This window comes from Arachis stenosperma, chromosome 2 (genome assembly GCF_014773155.1).
Source record: "Arachis stenosperma cultivar V10309 chromosome 2, arast.V10309.gnm1.PFL2, whole genome shotgun sequence".
Lineage (NCBI taxonomy): Eukaryota > Viridiplantae > Streptophyta > Magnoliopsida > Fabales > Fabaceae > Arachis > Arachis stenosperma.
Genome location: NC_080378.1, coordinates 76499456 through 76525694, shown reverse-complemented (window position 1 = coordinate 76525694; position 26239 = coordinate 76499456). Strand labels below are relative to the sequence as shown.

The 26239-nt window shown below is 35.6% G+C and overlaps 1 protein-coding gene across 2 annotated transcripts; it reads right to left on the bottom strand.

Moving 5' to 3' along the window:
- Positions 1–7185: 7185 nt before the first annotated feature.
- LOC130960213 (40S ribosomal protein S24-1) lies at positions 7186–9942 on the bottom strand. 2 transcript variants are annotated; one of them, XM_057885543.1, is made up of 6 exons: positions 9538–9942; positions 8801–8935; positions 8596–8637; positions 8308–8478; positions 7560–7646; positions 7186–7460 (listed from the first exon to the last, which is right to left on the bottom strand). In XM_057885543.1, exons 2-6 carry the CDS (start codon positions 8870–8872, stop codon positions 7419–7421), a joined length of 414 nt encoding a protein of 137 aa, XP_057741526.1. In that variant the 5' UTR covers positions 8873–8935; positions 9538–9942; the 3' UTR covers positions 7186–7418. The 2 variants fall into 2 exon arrangements, with proteins under 2 accessions (XP_057741526.1, XP_057741527.1); XM_057885544.1 differs by having other exon boundaries at positions 8801–8926.
- Between the last annotated feature and the right edge of the window lie 16297 nt (positions 9943–26239).

Genomic DNA, 26239 nt, shown 5'->3' with positions numbered 1-26239 from the left:
CATGACTCTAAGCGAGATTCACCTCACACCGATTGAAATGGAAAGAAAGGGAATTAAAGACAGAGTCACATTATGTGAGTGTATCATAGATGGAAAGAAAAATCGAATTAAAATAATTTCGTTATTTTCGTCAAATAAGCCGCTACTATTGATTTAGAGGGAAAGAGTTTGAATAATATGATTTAATTTTATATTAGGGATAGTATATCTAAAATAATAGTATTTAATTATTAATTGAATTTTAAATTAAGATTTAATATATCTTTAATAATGTAAAATAATGAATTATTAATTTAATTCATTAATTTTAAAAATGATGATTTTAAAATTTATTTTTACTAACTATAAATGTTTACTATTATGTTAAAAAAAAAAATACAAAACCGGATGGAACTCACTCATTTGGGCTCAGATTAGGGTGGCCCACCCGATTTGTCCCCTTCAAAAAAGAAAAAGAATCAAAGTAATGAGAATCTGTGGCTGAGGCTTCTTTACTAGTGGCTAAGCTATTTTGTCTCCTAAGATGCCAAAGCAAACCTTGGTTCAATAAAATTTTTACATTAAAACAAAAATAATATTACATATTCAAGTTTTTTTTGTTAACCAAATCTAACTAAGTTAGTCTAACATAATGAAAAATTAATTATAATTAGTATTATTTTAAATTTTATTGTTTAACTTAATTGAACTTAGTTCATAAAAATATTTAAATGTATAATATTACTCTTTAAAAAATAACTTATAAAAACTAACTTTGTAAAAATTATAATACCTATATTTACTAAATTAAATTAAAAATATTTTTTAATAAGTACAAGAAATAACAATTACGTTTAGTAAAATAACTTCAAAATTTAAAAATATTATAATAGAAATAAACTTATTAGTTTAAAAAAACTCAAACTTTGTTGTAAAATAAATAAAGAAGAGGTAATAAAATAAAGTATAAATAGAAAAACACTACTATCAGAATTTACCAATGCTATTATACTACTATAAAGATAATATATTAATATTATATTATTAGTATACGAAGAGAGAAAGTAAAGAAGTGCTTTATATTGTAGTGTATATAAGAAAGAGAGAGAGAGAGAATATTTATTTGTATTATTGATGTAACTGTGTGTTATTTACTGAGGTTTAACCTCTATTTATACATGCAAGGATGCTCCTTTTTCCACTATCATTAAATGTAAGGACTTTGGTAACATAGCATTTCAGTATAGAAAAGATGAGCTGCCCATGGTCATCCATTTCATTCTTATCCAAACACTCCCCCTTGGATGACCGTTTAGGATTATGCCTCGTTAAAACCTTACTAAAGAAAACCCAATGGAAAAAACCTTAGTGAAGAAAAAAGAGTACAAAATCTTTTGTGATTGGGACTGCTTCATTAAAATCCTTGTCAAGAGAAATCCAATGGAAAAAAAGCTTGACCAAAGAAAAAAGAGTACAGTCTCCCCCTCTTGTCGACATCATTTAATGTCTCGAAATCGACGCATCTCAATCTCATGTACCAATCTTTCAAAGGAGGATTTTGGGAGCGACTTTGTGAATAAATCTGCCAGATTGTCACTTGAACGGATCTGTTGGATATCAATTGTCCCCTGATTTTGAAGATCATGAGTGAAGAAGAATTTGGGAAAAATATGTTTTGTTCTATCGCCTTTGATGTATCCGCCTTTAAGTTGAGCAATGCATACTGTATTATCTTCAAACAGGACAGTTGGAGCTATCTTATGATCAATCAGTCCACATGATAATAGAATATATTGGATCACCAAAAACACTCGCGACTTGCTTTGTGAATTGCTAGTATTTTAGCATGATTAAAGGATGTTGTAACAATCGTCTGTTTCGTGGACCTCCATGATATAGCTGTTCCACCATATGTGAACAGGTACCCTGTTTGAAATCTCCCTTTATGTGGATCAGACAAGTATCCGGCATCTGCATAGCCAACTAGTTGTGACTTGGATCCATATAGATAAAACAATCCCATATCAACCATTCCATGAAGATATCGAAAGATTTGTTTGATTCCATTCCAATGTCTTCTGGTTGGAGAGGAACTATATCTTGCTAGTAAATTCACAGCAAATGATATATTAGGTCTTTTATTATTAGCAAGATATATTAGCGCTCCAATGGCACAAAGATATGGTACTTCAGGACCAAGGATATCTTCATTTTCTTCTTTAGGACGGAATTCATCCTTTTCCACATCCAAAGATCTTAAGATCATTGGGGTACTCAAAGGATGTGATTTATCCATATAAAATCTTTTCAAGATCTTCTCTGTGTATATTGTTTGATGAATAAAGATCCCATTTTTTTGTGTTCGATTTGCAGGTTGAGACAAAATTTAGTCCTTCCAAGATCTTTCATATCAAACTCTTCTTTTAGAGTTTTTATAATTGTTGGAATCTCTTCAGGAGTCCCAATGATATTTAAATCATCAACGTACACATCAATTATAATGAATCCAGATACAGATTTCTTTATGAAAACACATGAACAGATATCATCATTCTTGAATCTATTTTTGGCTAGATACTCAGTAAGACGATTATACCACATTCGTCCAGATTGCTTTAGACCGTATAAAGATCTTTGCAATTTGACTAAGTATAACCCCTGTGAATATTCATTAGATGGTTTAGATATCTTTAGTCCTTCAGAGACTTTCATATAGATATCATGATCTAATGAGCCGTATAAGTAGGCTGTTATCATATCCATTAAATGCATATGCAGTTTATGATAAACTGACCAAATAAATTAATGTTATCGCATCCACTACAGTGGAATACATTTCTTCATAATCTATACCGGGCCTTTGTGAAAGACCTTGTACCACAAGCTGGGCTTTGTAGCGCACAACTTTATTTTTCTCATTTTGTTTTCTCACAACTACCCATCGGTATCCAACAGGTTTTACATCTTCAGGTGTACAGACTACATGTCCAAAGACTTCATGTTTTGCAAGTGAGTCTAATTCAGCCTTCATGGCTTCTTCCAATTTTGGCCAATCATTTCTTTGTCGACATTCTTCGAGTGATCTTGGCTCAAGATCCTTACTTTCATGCATGATATTTAATGCCACATTATATGCAAATATTTCATTGACAATTTTCTTATTTCGGTCCCATTTCTCTCCTGTAAAGACATAATTTATCGAGATCTCGTCATTTTCACAATTATCAGGTACCTGAATGTCTTCTGGTGTTAAAACTATATCAGAATTTTGGACAACTGCAGGTGTCTTTACTATGTCTTTTTCAACAGGAATAGTATTTACCTCTTTTCTTTTTCGAGGATTTTTGTCTTTGGAACCGACAGGCCTACCACGCTTCTGACATGAATTTGCCTCAGTAGCTACTAGTCCTTCTGGGACATCAATTTGAATTGGGGCATTTTTCGTTGGTATATAAGATTTGGTTATCCTCTTTGTATCGGAAAATGCATCAGGCAATTCATTTGCTATTCTTTGCAAATGTATAATCTTTTGAACTTCTAGTTCACATTGCCTTGATCGAGGATCTAAATGCATCAAAGATGATGCTTTCCAATTAAGTTCCTTTTCAAGAAGCTTATTCTCTCCCTCTAATGTTGGAAATTTTGATTCATCAAAATGACAATGCGCAAACCGGACTTTAAATACATCTCCAATTTGTATCTCGAGATACCTCACTATAGAGGAAGAATCATATCTAACATATATCCCCAATTTTATTTGGGGTCCCATTTGGTACGAGAAGGTGGTACAATGGGAACATATATCGCACACCTAAATATTCTTAAATGGAAAATATTTGGCTGCTGGCCAAAAGCTAATTGCATAGGAGAGAACTGATGGTAACTCGTTGGCCTCAAACGAATAAGTGCTGCGGCATGTAAAATAGCATGCCCCCAAACCGAAGTTGGGAGATTTGTTCTCATAAGTAAAGGTCTAGCAATTAATTGGAGGCGTTTAATAAGTGATTCTGCTAACCCATTTTGTGTGTGAACATGAGCTACTGGATGTTCAATACTTATTCCATTAGCCATACAATAAGCATAAAAAGCTTGGGAAGTAAATTCACCAGCATTATCAAGACGAATTGTTTTGATTGAATTTTCTGAAAATTGTGTTTTTAATCGAATAATTTGAGTCAGTAATATCCGCAAACGCCAGGTTGCGAGAAGACAATAAGCACACATGTGACCATCTCGAAGACGCGTCTATCAAGACCATAAAATATCTAAAAGATCCACATGGTGGATAAATAGGTCCACATATATCGCCTTGAATCTTTTCTAGGAATTCAGGGGACTCAAATCCAATCTTTACTGGTGATGGCCTTAAAATTAACTTTCCCTGAGAACATGGAGCACAACAAAATTCACTAGTTTTAAGAATCTTCTGGTTCTTTAGTGAATGTTCATGGGAGTTTTCAATAATTCTCCGCATCATGGTTGTTCCCGGATGACCCAATCGGTCGTGCCAAGTTATGAATTCATTTGGGCTAGTAAACTTCTGATTTACAATGGCATGTGATTCAACTGCACTAATCTTGGTATAATACAACCCAGATGAAAGTGAGGGTAACTTTTCTAATATAACCTTTTTATTTAAATCATGAGTTGTGATACATAAATACTCATGATTATTCTCATTCATTGTTTCAATATGATATCCATTTTGGCGAATATCTTTGAAACGCAAAAAGTTCCTTAGAGACTTGGTAAATAATAGTGCATTATTTATTATAAATTTTGTTCCTCCAGAAAACAAAATTATAGCTCTTCCGGAGCCTTCTATCACATTGCTCGAGCCAATAATAGTATTAACATATTCTTCTTTTGGCACAAGATGGGTAAAATATATATTACTTTTAAGAATAGTGTGCGAACTTGCACTATCCGCAAAAAAATATTTTCACAATATGTCCTTACCATTTTTCTTCAAAGACAAATAATAATAATAATAAAATGAGTAAAAGTACATGCACAGTGAAATTATTCACATGAATACTTAACAAACATACATATTAAGCTATTCCATCATTGATCAAATAGCCAATATTTCCTTCAGGATCCTCAAAAAAATTAGACACATCATAATGAGTGGTGGAATTTTCATAATTTGAAACAAAATTTGTTTCCTTTCCTTTGTCCTCATTTTTCAAGGATGCTTGATAAAGACCAACTAGGTTCCTTGGGGTACGACAAGTACGGGACCAATGGCCCTTTCCACCACAACGAAAGCATTTATCCTCAATTGATTTACTTTGTCAATTGTTTATTTCTTTATCCCACTTCTGGTGAGATCCTTTCTTGTGAATATAATTCTTCTTCTTTCCATAATTTTTCTTATTACCAAAATCTTGCCATTTACCTTTTCTGGGGTAATGATTTGCCGTATTTACTTCAGAAAATGGGGCGGCGCCACCTGGACTCACTTCATGATTTCTTAAGAGCAACTCATTGTTGCGTTTAGCAACAAGAAGGCAAGAAATTAGCTCAGAATATATATATATATATATATATATATATATATATATATATATATATATATATATATATATATATATATAAATCCTTTTTCTCGATGTTGCTGATACAAGAGCACATTCGAGGCATGGAAGATCGAGAAAGTTTTCTCTAACATATCGGACTTGAGGAAGTATCACCGTCTGTTGATGATTGTACCTTTCTTCAAGGTCTTTCCACAGATCTGCAAGATTTTTTAATGTTGGATATTCATTTTTCAACCATACGTCAAGATGACGACGAAGAAAAATTATAGCTTTGGCTTTATCTTTCTGAGATATATTATTTTCAGCCTTAATGGTATCTCCAAGATCCATTGAATCAAGATGGATTTTAGCATCTAGTATCCATGATACATAGTTATTTCCAGATATATCAAGAACATTAAATTCAAGATGAGAGAGTTTCGACATAATAAAAATTTGTTACCTGGAGTCTTCCTAAAAATTTGATCAGAGTCTCGTGCTGATAACGTGTTGTAAAATAAATAAGAGGTAATAAAATAAAGTATAAATAGAAAAACACTACTATCAGAATTTACTAATACTATTATACTACTATAAAGATAATATATTAATATTATATTATTAGTATACGGAAAGAGAAAGTAAAGAAGTGCTTTATATTATAGTGTATATAAGAAAGAGAGAGAGAATATTTATTTATATTATTGCTATAACCGTGTTATTCACTGGTTTAACCTCTATTTATACATGCAAGGAGACTCCTTTTTCCACTATCATTAAATGTAAAGACTTTGGTAACATAGCATTTCAATATGGAAAAGATGAGTCGCCCATAGTCATCCATTTCATTCTTATAGCAACAAACTTAAACACTTCCCAAAAACACTCGTATCTTTTAAAAACTGCAACTATAAATACAAACACAATTTTTTTTTATTTATCAAACAAAGAAGGAAGAACTTATATGCTCTTTTTTTTTTTTTTTACCATGGGCAAGAATTGGTTTTGAAAAACACAAACTCTTCCAAAAACTTTTCCGAAATCAAGCTCAAGTTCGATCCTCAGCAATAGCTGGGTCGTGATTGGAGAGTCTTGCAGCAAGTTTGTGAATGGATGGGAGTATGACCCAAAACAAAGTAACAGGTAACGAGAATCTTGATCCTTTTTAACCATTAACGCCAAGTCTCCACCATCGGTTACAATTCAAGTCGACCCATGGGTTCCTAGGTTAAATTTAGGCTAAATACAATGACAAACGTGCTTACTGCTTACTTAAAGTGATTTTATTGGAGAAGGAAAAAAATCAAGGAATGCTAGACCATAAAATGAAAAATGGAAGACAACATTGCATGTGTAGATACAAGGGTATGATGCCATTGATCATTACGCATTGCATAATGCAAATAAGTATTAATTAAAATTCTTTCCATAAAAATATTATTATTGACAAATAATCCAGGTTTTAAAACTTGCTCACGTACACGTACGATACGAACCATACTTGCAAACGCAAAAGCTAACTTCAATTTGAAATTCTTAACAAAAATAAATGTTTCACGTATTTATCCAAAATAAAAACACAAGTTTTTTTTATCTTTTTAAAGCATCACCATTTTATGATGATCATAAATGATTTCTTTACTGCATATAAAAATCCTATAAAATAAATGATTGATCTGTCAAATTTTCAAGCACCATAGGAAGTCATAATCACAGTCTAGCAAACATTTGAAACATTCGTAAGTGATCAACTGATTTCTCCTCAATCTTAAGTTGTAACTAAAGATTAATAATTTGAAAGGCAAAAAGATCACGTCGTCATATACTGAAACAGCTCATTCTAGGAATTTAAAAAATAAAATATCCATTACAAAATTCCAACACAACCTTAAAATCAAAACCAAGATGTTTGAAAACTCATTTCTTCTTTCCAGCCTTGGCAGCATCAGAAGCCTTGGTCTGAAAATATTAAAAATAGGTTACTATTTTTACTAAGCAAGAGCAATACGAGATGAACAATCATCAATAAAAAACAATTTGCTTTTGGCAACTATTTACCTTCTTTACTCCACGGATCTTCTTTGCCCTGTTCTTTCTCTCCTTCATTTGCTTCCTTGACTTTTCAACCTTAGTATCAAGTCCATTCTGCAAATGACAGGATTTTAGTGAAGGATTATGCAAAACACAGCAACATGGCACAGATATTAAAGAAGAAAAGTTCTAATTCCCCAAGACCAAAAAGAACTAATGGATGCATGACAAGACATGAGAATGGTCAGATTCAGCTACAGGGTAGGGTCTTGTACAAAATATCTCAAGAAATTCTAGCATAGTAAAAGGGGTAATTTATCCAGCAAAACAAATTATTGTATTGTTTAAGAGGAAGCAATTGTTAGAAGCCAAACAGCAACTAAAAAGAGCTAATGATTTCATCTGAAAACTAATGAATTCTAATATGCACAAGCATTCAAATTAATCTTCTTGGAACATCTCTATTGTTAATGCTCATTAATCATAACAGTATACAATTTCATGTCACATTATGGATCAACAATAAAGATCAACATATTTTCACCCCATGCAACTCCAATCTAAAAATAAAAAGCAGTGCTGACAAGAATTGGAGTACTATATTATTATACATAGAGGTCATCCAATAACGATTAATATTAGTAAGCACTAACTTACCAATCTTACAATATACAAAAACATACATCCTAGTTGCATGAAAGTGTTTCTCATTCCATAGCAATTACACTCATGAACAAAAACCACATTAGAAAAACAAAAAACCGAGTTATCTTACCCTAATTAGTCTGTACTTAGGCTCATACTTCTTCGCATTCTCAACAGTGTCATAAATCAAACCAAAACCAGTGGATTTGCCACCTCCGAAATGGGTGCGGAACTTAAACACAAACACGGTGTTGGGGTCCTTAACATCATAGATTCTAGCAAGCTTCTCCTTAAGCTCAGCCTTCATATTCCAAACACAACAAAAATTAGAAACCCTAAACACCATTATTGTCCAACCAATAACTACCTGACAAAAATCAATTAAATCTAAAGTTTTCGGCTAACAAACAGAATCTACCTTAGAAACATTTGCCCTCCCTGGATGAAGAACATCAATGACCTACAACCACACAATTAAAGAGAAAATGAGGCTCAGCTAAATCGTATGTAGCGCTCAATTCATCTATCATTATCAGATCCCAATTATTCCAAAATGTAGATACTTAAAGTCTATGATAAAGCCATAAAAACAGTGTGAAAGTGAGAATGGTGAACGAACTCACGAATTGCTTTCTGGAGAGGAGCCTGTTAGTCATAAACTTCCTTGTTCTGATGGTAACCGCTTTGTCAGCCATGTTTGTTGAAGCTTGAGGACCCTAATCGTGCTGGAAGAGTGTAGTGTTGAAACCCTAACAAAACTACATCCATATTTATAAGGGACAAACCCTAACTTGCAATTTTTTTTTTACTTAAGCACGGGTGCACACGGATCGGATTGGATCAGATGTATCCGCAAAACAGAAACTTTATTTAAATGCATATTTCTACATAAGAAATTCAATAAAACTCTTTTATTCACAGTTTTAAACCTATTTATTCCTAAAATATTTTTAAACAAACTTTTCTTAAATATCAAAAATAAACAATAATAGAAGGATCTCACCACAACTAAACAGGACCAAAGAACAAGTGAACAAGTATAATTCATGATATCTAATTCTTTTAGACATATAAACAATAACAGCAGTATCACACACAACAACTGAAAAAGTAAGATGACGGAAAACTAAATTATAAAATCCGACTATGTTCTAGATTTCATACTTGTGAGTTTTATATACTCTTCTGGTGGTACTAACACCGACCTAGAAACAGCCAAAAACTAGTTTATATCCGCAACCAATTCCCAATTATTCACAATTCACAGTTCAATTAGTTTAGAATCTGCCAAAAACATTTATTCACAATTCACAGTTCAAATGACCTTCACAAAACTCAAATGATCTTCATAAAAGAATACCTGAAGTCCTGAACAATGAAGCTGATTCGCTGAAAGGAGGACGGTGAACCGACGAGAACGGAGGACGGCGATGCGGCAGTAAGGCAAGGCGGCGAGGACGTCAAGGCAGCGAGAACAGAGCACCACGGACTGAGAGGATGGGAACGTGGCAGGAACTGAGTACGACTGACGGTGATAACGCGACAAGAACGCGAGGCGACGAGAACCTCTAAACCAGGAAGAGGGAGGGATGAACGCAAGGAAAAGCGGCGAGAGGAAGCACGCGACGAAGAGGTACGAACGCGAGGATGGGCGGACGATCTCCGGCAAGCAGTCTCCGGTGGTGGTCAAGGAAGAAGGAGTGGCCGAGTGGTGTCTCTGATCTCTGAGTGCGGGTGAGGGTGAAGGATAGACTGCAGCGGCGAAAAGAGGGCGAAATGTAAAATTAGGGTTATATATATATATATAATTTTGATATCGTGAGTGTGAAGTAGTAAAATAATTTTACTTATAAATCTACTCACATATCAACAAAATATAATTATTTTAAGTTTTAATATTACCGAAATAAATAGTCATCTAAAAAATAAATATTACAAAATTTAAAATTTAAAAAAAAAATTTATTATAAATTAATTTTAAATTTATTTATTTATTAAAAATTTATAAAAAAAATTATTTCATTAGAAGTAATTAAATCAAATTTTGATAATTAAAATAAAAATTTTACTTAATTTTATAGTTATTGAATAATTTTTTATTTTAAATTATAAAAATTAATAATTGTAAAAGAATCTTATATAATTTAGTTTAAATAATTGAGATTTTAGAATTTAATATTTTAAATTTTATAAATAAAAAAATTTATTATATTATCTTATATTTTAAATTAGAATTCTTTATTAAAGAATAATTAACAAATTGATAATTAAATAATATTTTTAAAATAATTTTAAGAGATTAAATTAGATTTCAAAATTAATACGATATAACCTAATTTAATTTAGAATTTACTAAACCCTAATTAACCTAAAATCCCCAAATCTAATTCTAACCCTAACTAAAAAAAAAAACCTAAATTTCATCGAACTCTAACCCTAAAAACCAAAATCTATTTTCCCTTTCACATAAAGAAACTTTAGCCGCCAAACCTTCTTACACTCAAACATAGCAGCATCAGAAATTCAGAAAAAAGGAAAGAAAACGTAGAGGGAGAGAAGGAGAAACGGAAGGCAGAGAAAAGAAGGGAGGGAGGACGGTGTTGACAGGAATCACTGCTGCCGCACCATAATGTCGCCGTCGAATGAGAGGGAGAGGCGCAAACCAGAGTCACAGGAGGGAGAAGACACCGTGCTTGGGAGTCATCGTCGCGTCTGTCGTCGTCTTCGCGAGGTCCATGTCGCCGTCGCCATCCTCGTCGCGAAACCAGTGTCGCCGCCATCCATGGAGCCACGAGCCGCGTCACTATTGCCAAGGGAGGAAGGAGCACGAGCTGGAGGAGCCGTCGCGCTCTGCCACTGCCAGCTCCGTCGCGAGTTTTCGCCGCCAACATCGCCGGCAAAATCACAAAGAGGAGAGAGAGAGCTTGCGAGTGAGAAGGGAGGCATCGCCGCCTGCATCGCCGCCGTTCCTCCACTGTCGCCGAAGTTGCTGGGCTCGCTGAAGAACTGAAGATTGATGGTTTAGAAGTTATAGTAAACTCTCGTTGTAAGTATAGTTACTAAACCAAGCAATCAACCTTTCTTACAAACGTTTTGGTTGTCGCAAGTAACAAACCCCTTTAAAATTGATAACCGAGTATTTAAACCTCGGGTCGTCTTCTCAAGGAATTGCAGGGAGGTATGTTCTTATTATTGGTTATGGGTTTTTGTAAATTGGGATTTTGAAAGTGATGAACAAGTAAATTCAATGACAAATAAAATAAATAATTAACTATAAAATAAACTTTTGGCAAGATATGAAAATTCGGAAGTCCTATCCCAGTTACTCTTATGAGAATGAAAGTTAATCCCACTTAATTAACCTTTGCGTAAGCAAGGGAAAGTCAAGTGAACTAATTGGTTAGATTTTCCAAGTCCTAGCCAATTCCTAAGGAAAGACTAGAGTTAGTGGAATTCCAGTTAATTAGCCGACATAACAATCAATCATGAATAGTTGATAACTCAAGAGCTTTCAGTTAATCAATTAAACCCAATAATGTGGAAAGCTAAATTGAAATCATAAATATCTGGAATATCTCAAGTAACATTCATTCAAAGCAGTAAAATCTAACATGGAAAAGTTCATAAGCCAATTGGGCAACATAAATCAAATACAAATAAAAGCATTAAAGTATCTCAAAGTAGAAGAGAGAAGTCAAAATAAAGGAATATTGAACCTGATGTGAAGATGAGATAAATCCCTAATTTCTAAAAATCCTAATCCTAAATCCTAAGAGAGAGGAGAGAACCTCTCTCTCTAAAACTACATCTAAACTATGAAAAGTAACTAACTGGCTAGCTCCCTTCTTTCGGATGCAGTCCTTCACTTCATAACCTCTGGTCTATGCTTTCTGGACTTGGATTTGGGCCAGAAAGGGTTTCAGAGATTGCTGGGATCGCTTTCTATAATTTCTGGTGCGTGGCCTCTGTCACTCCGCGTGGGTCACGCGATCGCGTCGTCTGGAGTTTTCCGTGTCACGCGGTCGCTTCAGTCATGCGTCCGCGTCATATGCGTTTCGCTTGTGGTGCGCGATCGCGTCAATCATGCGATTGCGTCATTGCCATTTCGCGCTGGCACGCGGCCGCGTCGTCCATGCGGTCGCGTCGATCCCTTTTTGTGCAAATCACGCGTCCGCATCGTCCATGCGGACGCGTCACTTCCGTTTCTTCAAAAACTCCATTTTATGCTTTCCTTCCATTTTTGTATGTTTCTTTTTCATCCTTTAAGTCATTCCTGCCTTAGAAGATCTGAAATTACTCAACACACGAATCACGACATCGAATGGCAATAAAAGATAATTAAAATTAATACTTTTAAAGCCTAGAAAACATGTTTTTCACATACATCTCATAATAAGGAAGGGAAGGTAAAACCATGCAATTTCACATGCATAAGTGGGTGAAGGATTGAATAAAACACTTAAATTCAGCACAAATTATACCATCAAATATGGGTTTATCAACCTCCCCACACTTAAACAATAGCATGTCCTCATGCTAAATCCAAGAGAAAAGAGTGAAAGTGAAATAGTGGGATCTCATGCAATGCAATCTATTCTAAATGCATCTACCTAAATGAGTCATGCAAATCTAGTTATTAATCACTTGTATATAAAACTTTACATGTAGTTAAATTATTCACATTCTCAAGGAATCATATATGCATAGCCAACCTTAGATAATGTTAAGGCACTTTTACAATTGAGATGGGTAAATAAAATATTTTTCAAACTTGCAAGACAATTAATAATAGAAGTATAGATATATGGTGATGAGCTATTGAACCCTTACTGGATCTTGTGTTTACTCTCTAGTCACTCAGTGTTTATTGGGTTAATCACTCTATTCTTCTTTTTATTCTTGTTTTCCATAACTTTGTTCTTCATCTATCCAATCAACAATTATAGAATACAGACATACAAAAATCATGAGGTCTTTTTATGGTTGTAATGGGGCCAAGGTAGATGTAAGAGTATATGTATAAGGCTAAGTGAGCTAATGAGTTAATCCTTGATTAGTCTAAGATCTCACCTATCATACATATGTTTACAAAAATCAAAGTTTCTCAATCCTATTTGCTCAAACCTTCCCACTTTATGTTGCAAACTCATGTATTAACATTCAACATTGCCTCATGTGCATTAATTCTTTTTATTTTGTAACTGGGGAATTTGTGTCCCCTTATTGACAATAAAAACTCTTTTTTTTTACACATGGTAATTAATTTATTTTGACTTCACATGAGCATGCTTCCCAAATTATTTTCACATAACTTGTTTAATTTAATTTCCTACTTTTCTATCATCCCATGTTCCCATAAAGTTTTCCCACACTTAAACAATTACACAATTTCTATCTTAAGCTAACCAAGGATTCAACTTGGAATTTTTATTTTGTTTTTCTGCTTAAGGCTAATAATGTAGTTATAAGGAAGAAGGGGATTAAAAGGCTCAAGGGGGCTAACAAGGGTGATGTAAAAGGTAGGCTAATTTGGGAGTGGTGAGCTAGAATCAAACAATGGCCTCAATCACTTTCTTGGTATGTATCTATATTCTATAATCAGACATATAGATTAAAACAAAGTAAAGAACACCAGAATAAATAAGAAGGGCGGAACACACAGGAATAAAATATTATGGTTTAAATGTAACCATGCAATTAAGCTCAAAACTCACAGGCTGTGTGTTCTCAAGCTCATAAATCATATATCAGTTATGCATGTCATGTAAGTAGAAATCAAGAGTTCCCATTATTCTCAATGTAAAATGTATTGGATGGCTTTAAAGTTTTAGTGTTCCTCCTTGATGAAATGTTGTTAACTAACTAACATGTAATGCTATATATACAAGGGGTGTGGATTATTTCTATTCTGTTAAAGTCTCTAGCTTATTTCCTTTTTATTTTCAATCTAATCAACTATCATATGCTAAAAAGGGTAAACTATACTAATTAATCCACTTAAAATATAACTAGTAAACTAATGTGCAACTCAAGCTGAAATATCCAAGATAGTACACATATAGCTCAAAGTGCATAATGCAAAAATACAGTCAAAAGCAAAAGAGAGAAAAATGTGCAAAAATACAGAAAATAAACAAAATAAGAAGAGAGTCTGTAGTGGTTCACCAAAATAAATATATGCCAGAGATGACAACCTTCCCACACTTAAATAATAGCATCATCCTCGACGCTCACTCAAGCAGGGTGTGACGAAGTGTCATCTCCAGAAGGATGGGCTGCTGGTGTCGCGGTGGTGGTCTGAGGATCTGTGGATTTGATGAGGGTAGAAGGCTCAGTCTACTGCAGAGGAGGGTCTGACTGGATAGGAATCTCAGGATCTGCGGCCTGTATCTAGTGTGGTGGCTCAGTGTGTGGTGCAGCCTGCTCAGCCTGTGTGGGTGCCTGCTCCTCAAGATCGAATGCCTCCGCCTCAGATGTAACGAAAGGGGTGTCAGGCTCGGAGGGAATGTCGCCGCTAGACCGGATCAACAACTTGAGATGCTCATAGCGTCGCTTGTTGCGACGCTCCATACGGTCCAAGTGGGCGAACAGTCGATGCATCAAATGGTAAATAGGCTCATGGGCAGCTAGAGGTGCAGTGGGTGGGGCAGGTGCAGCAGTGGAAGAAGAAGGGGCAGCTGAGGGTGTGGCTGTCGCATCGGAAGCAGTAAGGAAGTCAGGTTTGTAGCCCAAGGCCAAAAAGTTCCTACTGTGAGGAATAATCTTCCTGCACTCAGCAGCAGGTGGCCTCTCATCAGCGTCCTCCCAAGGCACGTCAGCCTGACAGCCTAGCTGGGTAACCAGATAAGGGAAGGGGAGGGTGCCTCTGATATGTACTCTAGCCATATAGTGCCGGATGAATCGCGGTAGGTACAGATCTTTACCCTCCATCACACACCAAAGAAGGGTGATCATGGCAGCAAGTAACTCGGTCTCATGAGTGCTTGGCTTAATAAAGTTACTCAAGATCTGATGCCAGAGTCGAGCCTCATCATTCAAGTATTTCCGCTTGATTCCTTTAGGCATGGTGGTGTTTGTACCCATGACCCATGGGACAGTAGGGTCAAGGGCTATCCTCTCCTTGACAGCATCCCAGTCAAATCTCAGAAAGCACATGTCCTCCTCAGCCTTTTGGTAACTGTCTGGCTGATTGGACTTAGGTGGAAGGTACAGAATATCCTCAATTACCTCTTCAGTGACCAGTATCTGTTTCCCTCTGAGGTGCACTGCATCCAGGGAAGTCTTGAAGTAATTGTAGTAAAACTCTCTTACCCAGGAAGCATTTACCTCAGTCAAGTTTCGCTCTAGGAAGAACCAGCCTCTCTGTTTGATCTGATCGGAGGTGTACTACTGTAGTTCTTCTGGAATTTTCAAAGTCTTCTCCAGGTACAGATTTCTGGAGGTAGCAAACATAGGAAACTTCAGCTCACAGTACCGGCTTGCAAACTTAATTGGATCATTGGCAGGGAGGAGCTGGTCAGCCTTCTCCTGCGCGGTAAAGTGCTTGTCCCGCCAGGAGTCATCATGCAAAAGTTCCAGGAGAGATATAAAGGATTCTCCTCTTTTTCGTTTGCCAGTTGTTGCCTTTCCTTTTCCCTTGCGTTGGGTGTCAGACATCCTGAAAAACAGAAATCAAGGATATAATGGAAATAGGAAAATGGTAGGCAAATAACAAAATAAGCACATAGTGGCAAAAGGGGTAGCAGAGTAAGGAAAATGAGTTAAAGAATGTGCATTAAGGATTTTATACGAGTTAAAAGTCCGAGAAGAAAAATTCACAATCCAAAATGTATTAGAATTCATGTTAATTAGGAAAAACTATCATCATGCCTTGGTTAGAAGGATAAAGAGAATAGGAAAAACCAGAAGAGATGTTTCGAAAGGTAATTAGGTTAGGAATGAAAAAGAGGTAAGGAAGTTGAAATCAGTGAGTTAGGAAAAGAAAGTCAGAGTAAGTGGTATGATGATCATTTTCTAAGTAACAAGCATTCACAATTAGAAGCTATAGTAGACTCAAATCCAAACAAGGAAATCAGGTTGATGAAGATTCAGATAGATATAGAAATAGCAAAAATTGGATTCTAAACATCAAAAATGCAGATTGTGAACCAGGAAATCAAAAAGAATAAGAAAGCTTGCCCTGGTATTCATGAATCGGTTTGGTAAAAGCAAAGTAAAGCAGAGTTCAAAGTGCCAAAACCAAGACATGAAAGGAAACAAAACAGTCTACAGAAAATTGGGCAGCATTCCGACTAAAAATTGGATGTTCCCGGAAAATAAACAGCAATCAGAATAGTTCATATAAAATAAAACAAACTGCAATTTGGTATGAACAAGAAAGAACATTCGTGAAAGCAGCATGAACAGTAAGAACAGCATATGAACAATACTAACATCACAGCAATAGCAGATTTGAAAACTAGAAAACAAGAAGCGCGAACAGCGCAATGAATCAGGCCTAAATCCACTAACCACATCCTAATCTACCTAACCACCTAGAATCCACTACAAACATGCATATCTAACTAGCCTAATGATGAACATAAACAGAAAAAATATGCAATTAACTAGGAATTTGAAAGAAGGGTGTCGTTTGGCGGAACCTGGTAGGCGTATGAATGAAAGTGGGGCGGAGAGATGACTGGGGATGGTGGTGGTTGCAGCTGACGCGGCGGATGAGGGTAGGCCGGCGGCAGTGGTGGCTATTCGGGGGCAGGAATTTTGGGAAGAGGAGGAAGAAGGGGTTGGAGGGAAGGGTTAAGGGTGGTGGTTGCGGGTGGAGGCGCGGCGGTTGAGGGCCGTACGGTGGTCGTCGAAGGTGCGGCAGCGAAGGGCAGAGAGAGAGAGGGGGGTGGTTGCAGGGAAGAAGAGGAAGAAGGGGCTGGGGGGAGGGGCGCGAATGGGTAAGGTTTCGCGTGGCTGGGTGTAATCGAATTTGAATCCACGTGATCGCGTGGGACACGCGGTCGCGTGGCTGGGGTGGAATAGGGGTTGACACGATCGCGTGGTTGGTGCGATCGCATGGAATGGATAGATAACGAAGGACGCGATCGCGTGAAGCATGCGATCGCGTCGCTAGAAATCGTGCGAAACGCACAATTCCAGCGTCGGTTCAGCGCAACTCTCTGACTCCTTTGGGGTAGTGTGCAATCCATGCGACGCGATCGCGTCGCTTACGCTGTCGCGTGGGATTAATGTTTGTGCAAGTGGCGCGGCCGCATCAAAGACGCGACCGCGTGGGTCATTTTGTGCTAGACGCACAACAGCCGCATGATTCCAGCCCAACTTTTTAGGCGTTGGATCCTTACGCCGATTTCCAGATCACGCGTCCGCGTGATTGACGCAGACGCGTGGGAGGTGTTTTATCGCAACTGACGCGATCGCATGAGGGATGCGGTCGCGTCGCACGCCCCTTTTTTTTGTTATGCAATTATGCAGTATGCAATGCTAATGAATAATATTCAGGTTCAATTGAAAAAGTATAAAAATAAATAACATGAAATAAAACTGAAAAAGAAACGACCATACCATGGTGGGTTGTCTCCCACCTAGCACTTTTAGTTAAAGTCCTTAAGTTGGACATTGGATGAGCTTCCTGTTATGGCGGCTTATGTTTAAATTCATCCAGAAATCTCCACCAATATTTGGAATGCCAATATCCTCCGGGATCCCAAACAAAGTACGTAAAGCCCTTGTGTGAGTTCAAACAGGCTTGCAGGCTCCCAGAGTGTTGAATGTCAGAATAGACTCCAGGATCCCAAACTTTTCTTCTACACCCGTCTTTGGCTTGATCTCTATTCTTCCATCCGGGCGGTTCAGAAATTGTATTCTCACCAAGATGACCAAACGTTTTCCGAGATCCATTCGATTGAACATGATACCAATCCGTGCACTTCAAGTTGAAGCGTGGAACTTTATTGAACCTTGTGTACCAGCTCTGAGTATGAGCCATTTCCCTTTTACTCTTAAAGCCGCAAAGAGCTCTAAGCTGGCCATCTATTTCAAGTAAACCATATTCAAGTGGAAAAATAAAGATAAAAGCTAAGGATTTTACCCACTTGAAGTCTGTGTTGGGTGGTAATGGCCTTGGGATAGGTGTTTCTAGTGGCTCTGCAAGCTCTACTCCCTTGTGGTCTTCTGTGAATTCCTCTACTTCTTTGCAAATTTCTTCAACTTCAACCATATCTTGATCAAAGTCATTGATATCTTCCTCATCACTTAAGTCATAAATAGGAGGTTGAGAGAAGTTGACCTCAGCATCATCTTCATATTCACTTGGGGAAGATTCTTTTGTCTCAAAGGATTCACTTGCGGATGAAAGTTCATTACTAACAGGACTTGACTTGTGATCATCATCATTAAGGAAAAATGTGTCTTGGGTAATTCCGTCTAGTTCCTCATAAGATACCTGCCTTGGGGGTTGTGCACTATCCTCCTTAGCATTAATTGTAACGTCTTCGACGGGATTTTCCACAACTCTGGATTCCTGCGGAGGTTTGGCATCTCCTAAATCTTCAACCAACTCTTCTTCTTCTACCATGACAGCTTCCTCTATTTGTTCCAGTACGAAGTTATGCGCTATGCTGTCCACTAGAGCTTCTAGCGTCTTCTTTGTGCTGTGTTCTTCATTGGATTCTCCATATAAAACCATGGGAGTCTGTTGAGGGGCTGAACATCTGAAAGATAATTGATTTATTGCTTGCTCCAGTTGATGAAGGGTTGCATTAAATTTTTTTACTGATTCTTTGAGGCGAACCTGTGATTCTGGGCTTGATGGATATGGACATGGTGTATAGGAGAGTGGTGGTTCTTGGGAGCAACTGGATTGGCGTTGGGGTGGATAAGGATCATGTGGTAGTGAATGGTGAAAAGAAGCTTGTGAGTGTGGTGGTTTGAAGTTATGTCGAGAGGATGATCTCTGAGCACAGGGTGGGGCTTGTTGGTAGCTACAAGGCAGTCCACCGAATCTATCAGTTGGGTATGCATTGTAGAATGGTCTTTGTCCATGATATCTAGGATGATGTTGTTGCCTAAAGGGTTGATCGGATCCTTGTGGCTCCATCCATCTTTGATTGCTTAGACCTTGATGCATAGTCCTGTTATAGCTTCCATTCCTTGCAACAAAATTAGAACCAAACTCAAAGCGAGAGGAGGGAGAATTCATAATAGATATCAGAAATAAGAGGGAAGAGAGAAAACAAATAAACAAGTAAAAGAAAAATATTTTTTTGAAAAATATTTACAGTAACCAATAATAAGGCACACGTTTGCAATTCCCCGGCAACGGCGCCATTTTGAAGAACTGAAGATTGATGGTTTAGAAGTTATAGTAAACTCTCGTTGTAAGTATAGTTACTAAACCAAGCAATCAACCTTTCTTACAAATGTTTTGGTTGTCACAAGTAACAAACCCTTTTAAAATTGATAGCCGAGTATTTAAACCTCGGGTCGTCTTCTCAAGGAATTGTAGGGAGGTATGTTCTTATTATTGGTTATGGGTTTTTGTAAATTGGGGTTTTGAAAGTGAGGAACAAGTAAATTTAATGACAAATAAAATAAATAATTAACTATAAAATAAACTTTTGGCAAGATATGAAAATTCGGAAGTCCTATCCCAGTTACTCCTATGAGAATGAAAGTTAATCCCACTTAATTAACCTTTGCATAAGTAAGGGAAAGTCAAGTGAACTAATTAGTTAGATTTTCCAAGTCCTAGCCAATTCCTAAAGAAAGACTAGAGTTAGTGGAATTCCAGTTAATTAGCCGACATAACAATCAATCATGAATAGTTGATAACTCAAGAGCTTTCAGTTAATCAATTAAAGCCAATAATGTGGAAAGCTAAATTGAAATCATAAATATCTGGAATATCTCAAGTAACATTCATTCAAAGCAGTAAAATCTAACATGGAAAAGTTCATAAGCCAATTGGGCAACATAAATCAAATACAAATAAAAGCATTAAAGTATTTCAAAGTAGAAGAGAAGTCAAAATAAAGGAATATTGAACCTGATGTGAAGATGAGATAAATCCCTAATTTCTAAAAATCCTAATCCTAAATCCTAAGAGAGAGGAGAGAACCTCTCTCTCTAAAACTACATCTAAACTATAAAAAGTAACTAACTGGCTAGCTCCCTTCTTTCGGATGCAGTCCTTCACTTCATAACCTCTGGTCTATGCTTTTTGGACTTGGATTTGGGCCAAAAAGGGCTTCAGAGATCGCTGGGATCGCTTTCTATAATTTCTGGTGCGTGGCCTCTGTCACGTGTCTGCGTGGGTCACGCGGTCGCGTCGTTTGGAGTTTTCCGTGTCACGCGGTCGCTTCAGTCATGCGTCCGCGTCATATGCGTTTCGCTTGTGGTGCGCGATCGCGTCAATCATGCGATCGCATCATTGCCATTTCGCGCTGGCACGCGGCCGCGTCGTCCATGCGGTCGCGTCGATCCCTTTTTGTGCAAACCACGCGTCCGCATCGTCCATGCGGACGCGTCACTGTCCGTTTCTTCAAAAACTCCATTTTATGCTTTCCTTCCATTTTTGTATGTTTCCTTTTCATCCTTTAAGTCATTCCTGCCTTAGAAGATCTGAAATTATTCAACACACGAATCACGGCATCGAATGGCAATAAAAGATAATTGAAATTAATACTTTTAAAGCCTAGAAAACATGTTTTTCACATACATCTCATAATAAGGAAGGGAAGGTAAAACCATGCAATTTCACATGCATAAGTGGGTGAAGGATTGAATAAAACACTTAAATTCAGCACCAATTATACCATCAAATATGGGTTTATCACTCGCCGTTGTTGCACCTGTGCTACTGCTGCGTCACCGAAGCTCCACGCCGCCGTGCTGGCCGTCAGAAACTGCAGCTGAAGCCTCTGTCTTCTTGGTAAGCTTTAGCCTTGTTTCATATTTTCATTTTTTGTCTGTCGAGATCCTTGTTACCATGAGAATATTGCTTTGGTTGTTTGTGCCAGGGTTTTGATTATATTGAGTTACTCGGTCGTACGCCGCCGCTGGAGCCACCATCGGGGCTACTACTGTTCAATTCAGCTATTCTTCCTTGTTACAGTAGGTATCTTTGTTCCGAAACCCACGCCGTTAGTGTTCTGTTATGTGTTATTAAGAATTTCGTGACATCGAAGTTTATGATGGAGTTATCGAGGTTGCATGTTGTGATTAAAGTCGTTTCTGTTGTTGCAGATGTAAGTGGAGTTGTGGATGCAGCCGCTGCTGTTGTGGGCCGGGGAGAAAGAAATATATTGCGTTAAGAATCACTACGGACATGATTCCTTGAGGATGGAGTTTGTTTTAATAAGAAAATATTTTGTGCTTTGAATACCTGATAAGTTTAGTAGATTGATACAAATGGATGAATGTCTATGATGTAAATAATTTTCTGTTGAGATTGACATGTTGTGTTTGTTATTGAATTGGTTGATTTCTGAATTTCTAGTGAAATAAATTGAATCTGTGGATTTTGGTTTTCTTTTATTTGAATCGATAATAATTGGTCTTAAATGATGGATTTGAAAATGTTGACTTGAGATATTGGTTTTGTTGAGTTAAGGTTGAAAAGAGGGGACCTGTGATGGGTTGCAAACTCCGGTTTTTAGGGAAGGTGTTGCCGAAATTTTTCTAAAAATTTGGAGTTGTTTTGGTAATGATTTCGAAAATGAGTTTGGTTTGAATTATTTATCAAAAGAGACATGCTTTGAATGTTTTTAAAGATTTCAACGAGAATCAGATTTTTATTGATTTGGTTGATTTATGATTTTAACTTATATGATTTTTAATAACAATGAGAAGAGATTTGGTTAGCTAAAGATATTAAGAAGTAAATTAATTATAAATTCAATGGTTTGGGAATAGGAGTGTGAGTTTTAAGGTTATGCTTGAAATTGAGATGTGATTAGCAGTAATTGGTTTTGATTGAGGAGTTGAGACAAGAATTGGATGATTTTGAGTTTGGTCGATTATGAATGAGTGCTTTGGGAAGGTTTGGAAATCATTATATTGAGTAGAAACTAATAAGGCTTGTGAATCTTTGGAAATATTGGTAAATTCTACTTTTGGTTCAAACTGATTTTTGGCTAACTTCGGTGGGCCATAACTCGGCCCTCGGAGTTGAAAAACTTTACAAAATTGGATTTTATGAACATTTAGTTGTCGATCTTTCCAACGGTTCAAGAATGCTTGAAAAATGAATTTTCTGAAAAAAGTTATGAAGGTTTGAACTTTAGACTGAAAAACTAGTTTCTGCAGCATATCAGAAATTTTAAAGTTCTGATATGTAATGCGTACGCAGAACTCATCGTTCGTACGCGAAAGTTGGCCACTACCAACACTCATGTCTACATGAGCAAGTCCCACTGCCTAAACCTTCAACATACGCAAATGTGGTCCGCGTACATGAGTTTTGAAAATTTACACCCATGCGTATGTGAGAATGTGCCTGCTAACACGACCACTCCTGTTTTCTGAAAAGTAAATTTTTAAGCTTTCAACTATTCCTCGAGCCTTCTAAATTTTTATAAATCTTAGTACAAGTCTAGAGCTAATACAATTAAGGATAGAGGAGTTAAGAGTGAAACCTAAAGAGCTGAGTTAGTGAATTAGAGAAAAATGAACAAATGTAGAAAAATGTATGGTGAGGATGATTATGATGATGAATGGTAACTAACTATGATGATAAAAGATGATGATGACTGAGTTTAAATACTAAAGTATGAGATTGAGAATGAGATTGATAACGGAAAGTGATAATGAAATTGATATTGATAATGATTCTGATATATATATATATATATATATATATATATATATATATATATATATAAACCTAAAAAGATCTAATATACAAACACCTAGAAGATTAAGACATGAAGAATTAAAGAGTCGTATGCCTGAAGAATGGATAATACCTGATGGTATTGAAGAACCACAAATACAAAATACTAGGATAAGAGAAATCATAAGAGAAGGACCTGATATTAGAATCAGGATGAATAGATCCCAATCATTAAGAGTTTCTGATAATGTTGAAACTATTATCCATAGAAATTCTATAGATAATTCGTCCATAGGAAATATCGATGATATTGTAGGAATTGACAATAGAAGACCACATATAGCCACTGCTGTATATAAATCACCTTCAGAATTTGATCCAAGAGAATCACAAGTTATGTCGGTAATTATAAAGGAAGAACCATTTGAGATTGATAAAGAATGGATAAGACAAGATTTTAATGCTGATTACAATAAATCACTAAGAGATTGGTATTTTACCAACCATTCAGAAAAAGAGGTTATTAGAATAAGAGAACTATTCTATGATTTTATGAAAGAAAATAGGATTAGCTTATTCTTCTTTGATTGGTACGTAAATTATTACTCCAAACCCGATAAGAAATTATGTCCTTTAACAAAACCAACTGTTGTTTGGAAAACAAGCTCAGGATCAGTAATAGAATCTGAATACCCTCCTAAAGAAACTATTAAAATACCAATTGGAAAGGACCTAGAAGTTGAAGCAACACCCTATAAAGATAGCAATACAGATGGAAATATAGAGAAAAGAGATATTAAAAACTACATCAGCAATTAAACTTTACTAATACCATGTTAGATATAATGAAAAATCAGTTAGGAAGAATGGAAAACATGGAAAAGGTTGTTAGGGTAGAAAAACCCATAGAAAAACCTATATATAAATTACAAAGTTTAGATAATATTAGCTTAAAATCTAAAGTAGAAACAGAAGTTGAAGAACTAAAAGAAAAACTTAGAAGTATTAGTCTAGGAAAATTAACAATTAATACATTACAAAAGGAAGAAGAATTAGAATTAAATAAAATATCCTATAAAAGAGATTATCCTAAAATTAGAAATTATTATTCTAGACCATCACCAGTAGATATAGGCCTAGAAGAGCGAACACAATTAGTACAAAATAGCTTTTCAGGATCAGACTTAGTAGAATGGAATATAGATGGATTAAGTGAACAAGCCATTTTAGATCAAATGTGTAATATGACTATGGCTGCCACTGCCTATAAGATGAGAAAAGCTTCTGATAAAGAGGCAGCAATTATGATAACCCAAGGTTTTACAGGACAATTAAAAGGTTGGTGGGATAATTTTCTCAGCCTCCAAGAAAAAGAATTAATTATTAATAGTATTAAACAAGAGGATCAGTCATCAGACGCTACATCCACATTAATATACACCATTATTAAAAATTTTGTAGGAGATCCCAGTATTTTTAAAGATAGGATACATACTCAATTAATGAATTTAAGATGTCCAACCATGTCTGATTATAGATGGTATAAAGATGTTTTTATGTCAAAAGTTATGATAAGAGATGATGCAAATGCACCTTTCTGGAAAGAAAGATTCGTAGCAGCCTTACCAAAATTATTCTCTGAAAAAAGTATTACAAAAACTACAAACACAGTTTGGGACCCAGATTCCCTATAATTCATTAACTTTTGGACAATTGCATAATATAATAGTACAAACAGGTATAGAAGTATGCACAGATACCAAGATACAACAGAAAATAAAACAAGAAAGTATCACGGGTAAAAAAGAGCTTGGCACTTTTTGTTATCAATATGGAATAACTCCTGAAAAAGCACCTAGTGGACAACATAAAGTTAAAAAGAGAAAATTTTATAAAAAACCTAAATATAAATATAGACAAACCCCTTTATTATGAACAGAAATATCATAAAAAATTCCATAAAACCCCTAAAGAAAAACCTAAATTTTCTAATAAGAAAAAACCAGTAACATGTTGGAAATGTAAAAAACAAGGACATTATGCTAATAAATGTACAACAGAACAAAAAATAAATAAAATAGAAAATAAAGAAATTAAACATGCTTTAACAGCCATACTAATCAATTCAGAATCAGAAGAAGAATCAAGTTATGAGGATTCTTCTGAAACTGAGGACTATTTTATACAACAACTAGACTTTATGTCAGAAAAAGAGAGTTCGGAAGGAAATAGTGGAAAAGAGGAACAGGATAATAATAATTGCTTAGGAATAGGATTATGTAACTGTAGAAACTGTGAAAAAACTGTAAATGTTTTAACTAAAGAACAAACTTCTACACTAGTCAAAATTATTGACAAGTTAGAAGATACACCATTAAGGGATGAGTTTATAAGACAATTAGCTGAATTATTTAAAAAAGAAGAAGAAAGTAAGCAAGAAATAAGACCAATAGAAATAAAAGAAATTTATAATCGTTTTAAAAATCCACAAGAAGAAGTTTCCCTTAATTCTCTCAAAGAAGAAATAAAAAAGTTAAAAAGAGAAGTTTCAGAATTAAAACAACAAAACATTAATATGGACTACAGATTACTAAAAATAGAAGGAGAAAACATAATAAAAATCCAAGAACAATCTTTGCAAAATAATGAAGGGACTAGTAATATAACAATCCCTGAGAATTATATTAACCTAGGTACAGAAAATTATATAAATATATTAACATTATTAGTAAGTCAAAAATGGTTCACTACGATAACTTTAATAGTAGGAGAAGAAAAATTTGATTTAATAGCTATGGTAGATTCAGGAGCTGATGTTAATTGTATACAAGAAGGATTAATACCCACAAAATATTATGAGAAAACTACAGACAGAGTCTTAATGGCAGAAAATGACAAAATGACTATAGACTATAAGTTATCTAAAGCAAAAATTTGTAAAAATAGGGTATGCTTTGCCACTACATTCTTTTTAGTAAGAAATATATCTCATCAAGTTATATTAGGAAATCCTTTTACTTTATTATTATATCCCTTTAATGTCGACATCGACGGAATAACTTGTACAAGAATCCCTAATCATCCTGTCCATTTTGAATTTCTCACAAGGCCAAAACAGCATGAACTCAATATGTTACAATACCTATCTACACAGGTTAGTATAATGGAAACATAAGTAAAACAAATTAATTGTTTGAGTCTAGAGAAAATTTTACACCACTTACCG